This window comes from Chenopodium quinoa, unplaced genomic scaffold (genome assembly GCF_001683475.1).
Source record: "Chenopodium quinoa cultivar QQ74 unplaced genomic scaffold, ASM168347v1, whole genome shotgun sequence".
NCBI lineage: Eukaryota > Viridiplantae > Streptophyta > Magnoliopsida > Caryophyllales > Amaranthaceae > Chenopodium > Chenopodium quinoa.
Window position 1 is genome coordinate 1,404,215 of NW_018742412.1, and position 5,022 is coordinate 1,409,236.

General features: G+C 30.3%; 1 protein-coding gene across 2 annotated transcripts; it reads right to left on the reverse strand.

Moving 5' to 3' along the window:
- Positions 1–2,623: 2,623 nt before the first annotated feature.
- Positions 2,624–4,411, reverse strand: LOC110706104. 2 transcript variants are annotated; one of them, XM_021884026.1, is made up of 2 exons: positions 3,992–4,411; positions 2,624–3,804 (listed from the first exon to the last, which is right to left on the reverse strand). In XM_021884026.1, the coding sequence occupies exon 2, from the start codon at positions 3,792–3,794 to the stop codon at positions 3,006–3,008; it is 789 nt and encodes a 262-aa protein (XP_021739718.1). In that variant the 5' UTR covers positions 3,795–3,804; positions 3,992–4,411; the 3' UTR covers positions 2,624–3,005. The 2 variants fall into 2 exon arrangements, with proteins under 2 accessions (XP_021739718.1, XP_021739711.1); XM_021884019.1 differs by having other exon boundaries at positions 2,624–4,411.
- Between the last annotated feature and the right edge of the window lie 611 nt (positions 4,412–5,022).

Genomic DNA, 5,022 nt, shown 5'->3' on the forward strand with positions numbered 1-5,022 from the left:
ACAACTACATTTTAAATGAGTGCAGAGAAAATAGGAAATTTTGTGTAAAACTACCCTAAAGATAGGGTCATTTGTGAACAACTACCCATTTTTTTTTATTTGTTTAGAACTACCCACAAGTTTGAAAACATTTAGGTATCACTACCCATTAACGTTTTCCGTCCAATTAAGACGTTATCAGAGCCCACTTTTTTACTTTTTCCACCCAATTAATTCTCTCAGTTTGTATAAAGGTTTTAATTTACCTTAATTAACTTAATTAGGGTTTTAATTAGAATTCATTTTAGGGTTCATGAGTTTAATGTTATTTGGGGATGTTGAATTCTAAGGTTTGGGGGTATAATTGAATTGGAATTTTTGCTTAATTTAGCATGAATTGGCCATTGTAATTGATAAAAGTGGAAAAATATAGCCAAAATAACATTTTAATTGGGCGGAAAACGTTAGTGCGTAGTGTTACCCAAACGTTTCCAAACTTACAGATAGTTCTAAACAAATAAAAAAAATTGAATAGTTGTTCACAAATGACCTTATCTTTAAAGTAGTTCTACATAAAATTTCCGAGAAAATATGGAAATTTTATTGTATTTCAAGTAAACACAAAACGTATCGAGAGTTGGCATATAAAATAGAATAGAGAGCAGATAAGATTCATGATGTTGGTGGGGATGGCAGCAGACTTTTATACAAGCATCAAATTTGGTTAGTCCAAGAAAGTATAATCTTGTAATTTTAGTGAATCAAAGCATTTGGAGTTTGTTTAAGTTACATCTGGTATAAATTTCAAGAATTGGTTGAGAGCACAGTTGCACTCACCATCTCCGAGACGCAATATGTTTGGTTGATTCATGAAAATCATGCTAGACTTCCCACTTACCAAACCTTCATATGTAAAAAAGTGCAGCTCAATCATGGTGGATTTCAGTTCAATCTTGGTAGGACTCAGTTGTAAACTTGCAGTCAATAAAATACCAACTCCATTTCGAATTATTTACAACAAATAAGCATTACTTGTGAGACATAAAATATTCTTTTGTTACAAATAAAAAGAAATGGATATAGCAATAGTATTTGAATCATACCATTTGAACAAATCCGGATTGGACTCAAAGTTTGTGATCCATTCTAACCCGACCGAGCTTGAACATATTAATAGAGAGAATTGATTTAACAATAGAACACATTTAATCCTACCCGATCTAAACGAATTCGAGCATATTTTTGAACCCAGCTCGAGTGTTGAATATATTTGAGCTTTGGGCATGTTTTTCAAGCCAAAAATACAATTTTTAGACAATTTTTGGCTCAAGCTCAATTACCAAGTTTGGTTAGAAACAGTAATCTCTAAATAGGCGGGAAAAAAAGGCCATTTTTAGTCCCTTTTGGCCTGAGCCTAATATATGATTAGTTCTAATCAAATTTGATTGGTAATATATATAGAATCGAATATGACCCAAATCAAACTGAATGACTTTTTATAGACTTACTAGACATCGTTTTCCATCCGAACCAAGTGTAACTTATTATCGTTGGATTCATGTGTAACTTTTCCATCATACCAATCTATGAAAACCCATCAACAACATTTGAACACTTGCTAAAACAATGACCATAAATCATTAAAGAGTAGTACCTTTCAAAAAAAAATTGTGTAAATTCAAGTAAGTCATCGAGTTCGCCTCCATGCATGGACAAATATGTAACAATCAAGGACTTCAATTTGCAATAATTTCATATGATGAATTATTTACATATTAATATTAATATAAGATGCAATAATAAGAACATGATCTCTGATTCTCTGGCTAGCCAACTAGCCTAGTGCCAAACTTCTAACTATTATTACTATTAATCTAGTCATTATTATTATTAAACAAATACAACCAAGTAAGGAAAAAATAATTAAAAAGGGAACCAAAAGTTTTGGCCTAAAAAGAATTACAATCAACTTTTTAATCTGACAGCAAAGATCAATGTACTACGGAGTACTATATTGTTGCAAAAACTCACATGAATGATTATGGGGTAAGTGACACCTTGGGTTTGGGAGTTTTAGAGATTATTATATAAAATAATAGTTGTATGATTGAGCTTCATAAGTTTCCAACAAGTAATAAATGAACTACCGATTGCTATATATTGTTGCAGAGAATGTTGTTAATTTTTGGTGTGAATTTAACTCACACATTTAGCATTATTTGCTACTATGCTTCATGGAGTCGTATTATTGGCTTTGTTTGATAACTGGCTGTTTGACGGGGTTTTTCTATGATATTTGTTATCTTCATATGATCAAAGAACCAAAATATATGCGTATGTTTTATAGCAAAAAAGATTTAGTCATTTGAAGAGATGGTGTTTAATTGTTTATGACTTTCTGTCAAAATAAAAAAAGTTACTTTGAGGAGTGTTTCTTTAAGAATGATTGTTTGCTTTTAAAGGACTAACTAAAAACGTAAGTCACATAACAAATGTTGTTACGTGCCTGATTTTACTAAAAATTGATACTTTGGTGACTCAAACAATTAATTCCAAATAGTCAATGCAATTAAATGAGTGAACGTGAATTAGCTAATTAAACTCATTGACTAACAAAGCCATAATCAAGATTCAAGAGTCTTGAGGACCTGTCATAAACTCATAACAAATAAAAGAAGCTTATAATACAATTACAGAACATGATAAATGCGATTCTTAGGACTGTATATATCATAACCGTATAATTATATAATTATATACTTCGTACATAATTAACCATTGCACCAAAGTATTATGAAAAAGGGGATGGAAAAAGGATCATAATAATAAAAATAAAGTGAGTAATGCAATTTATAATCAAAATCAACATCCCCACAATGCCACCATTGGAATTTAAGAAAATTTCCAAAATTATACCCATGAACATTTACTCATAAAATTTCACAAGTAAAACAAAATAAAAATTAAAAAAAATGAAAAAAATGAAAAAAAAAAAATTAAAATTAAACATAATTCATCATACATTATTACATTATCAAAAAACTCTTGAATTTTTTGTTAGATGACGAAGCTAATGTAGAAGAAGAACAACAACTAGTAGAAGTAGAAGAAGAATCACCTGATTGAGAATTTGAAAAATGATAATAATGATGATTTAGTTTATCATCTTTATTATCCTCCTTCCCTTTATTATTGTCATCAACAACAATTGAAATAAAAGACCCATTTTCATCCTCCCTAACTTTGTGCAAATCCCTCTCCAACTTTGCTTCTTCTATGAACATGAGTTTCCTTTGCAATTTCTCCTCAGCATCCCTTAAAAACTTGAATTTCGGGGGCGGCGAAAGCTTCACCATCCTGTTAAACTCAGCATCACTTGATGCTTCATACATTGGATGATAACCACCATTACTTTGACTTTTATGATTCGAAACCGGTGTCAAAAATGGAGGGGACGGAATTGGTGTTAGATATGGAGAAATTGTTGCATTACTATTAGTAGTAAGAAAATCATTCAAACTCTTTGATTTTCGATCTTCAGATTCCAATAAATCTTCCTTTGTTTCTTCATTTATAGTAAACAAAAATCTTGGTGGACCCATAATCATCAATTCAGCTTCTAAAACACCATTTTCACCTTCCAATGGTTTTACCAAGTAATCTTGCTTGTTAATTTCTTGTTGAAATTGGGCATCGGCTACTCTTGTCGAATCGATTGACGATTTGTAAGATTTATTCCAGCAAAATCTGAAGCAAAACCCACTTTGTTTCGGGTTATTGCTTCTGTTATTCTCCTTAATCTCTCTGTTATTCATAATAATCCTCCTTTTCCACCATAATAAGTAGTAAATTTCAGCAACTAATGCTAACAATAAACATGTAAATACAATACTTAAACCAATTCCAATCCTGGTTAATGACTTCATCGACATTTGTTCATAATATTAAATCTCATTTGATTAAACTAATAACTCAAAAATGAAGGTAAAATAGAGTTAAATAGAGATCTTACTGAGAGTATTTTTTTCTTCATCTTCATCACATTATTTTTGGTAATAAATACCCACAAAATATTTTTGCCTAATTTGTAAATGGGCAGAATTTTTTATTGGGTGCAACTTCCAAATATTGAAGATTTGAGGATGGAGATTTAATGGTGGAGAGAGAAAGAGAGAAATGGATAGATGTAAAAATGGAAAGAAATATGGAAGTATATGAAATTAAAAAAGGAAGGGGAATATAATTAATAAGTGGAGAAATATGTGAAATTTGGTTCGAGGAAAAATTAAGGAGGAAAGCAAATTGGGTGAAGCAAATGAAAATGCAAATGCAAATGGTGTGAGTGTAGAGCCAGAGTAGAGTTCTCACATCCTCCAAGAGAAGATCACATGGGAAGACCAAACAAAAAGGTAGTGTACTTGTCACCATCTCCTACATTATTTGCTCATGTATGTATAAGTTTATATTCTTTTGAGTTTCTGGGCAGAGCAGAACAAATTTCAGCAGAGTAGAACAGATTTTTTTTATTATTATTATTATTACTACGTATTATTATTATTACTATTATTATTATTATTACTAGATGAAGTCTGTACGACTCATGGTTTTAAAATATTAGATAAATATTATTATTATTATTATTATTATTATTATTATTATTATTATTTATGTGATTAAAATTGTTATTATATTAGTTTTAAAATATTAAATAAAATTCCTAATCTCAAAAGATAATATTTTGTATTTAATTAAGGGTCTGTTCATATTTACTGAACTGAGCTGAACTGAACTGAACTAAACTAAACTGAACTGATTGGAGCTGAACTGAACTGAACTGATTGGAACTGAACTGAACTAAACTAAGCTGAAATGAATATTTTATGAGAGAAGGAAATTAAGAGTTGAACTGAACTGAACTAAACTGAACTGATTGGAGCTGAACTGAATTGAACTGAACTGATTGGAGCTGAACTGAACTGAACTGAAAATAAGTAAATATGAACAAGCCCTAATTTAAACTTTAAAATCCCATTCGTCAATTTT

Bases quoted from the DNA above. Each gene is read 5' to 3' on its own strand.
- LOC110706104 (XM_021884019.1), bottom strand. From the start codon at position 3,911: ATGTCGATGAAGTCATTAACCAGGATTGGAATTGGTTTAAGTATTGTA.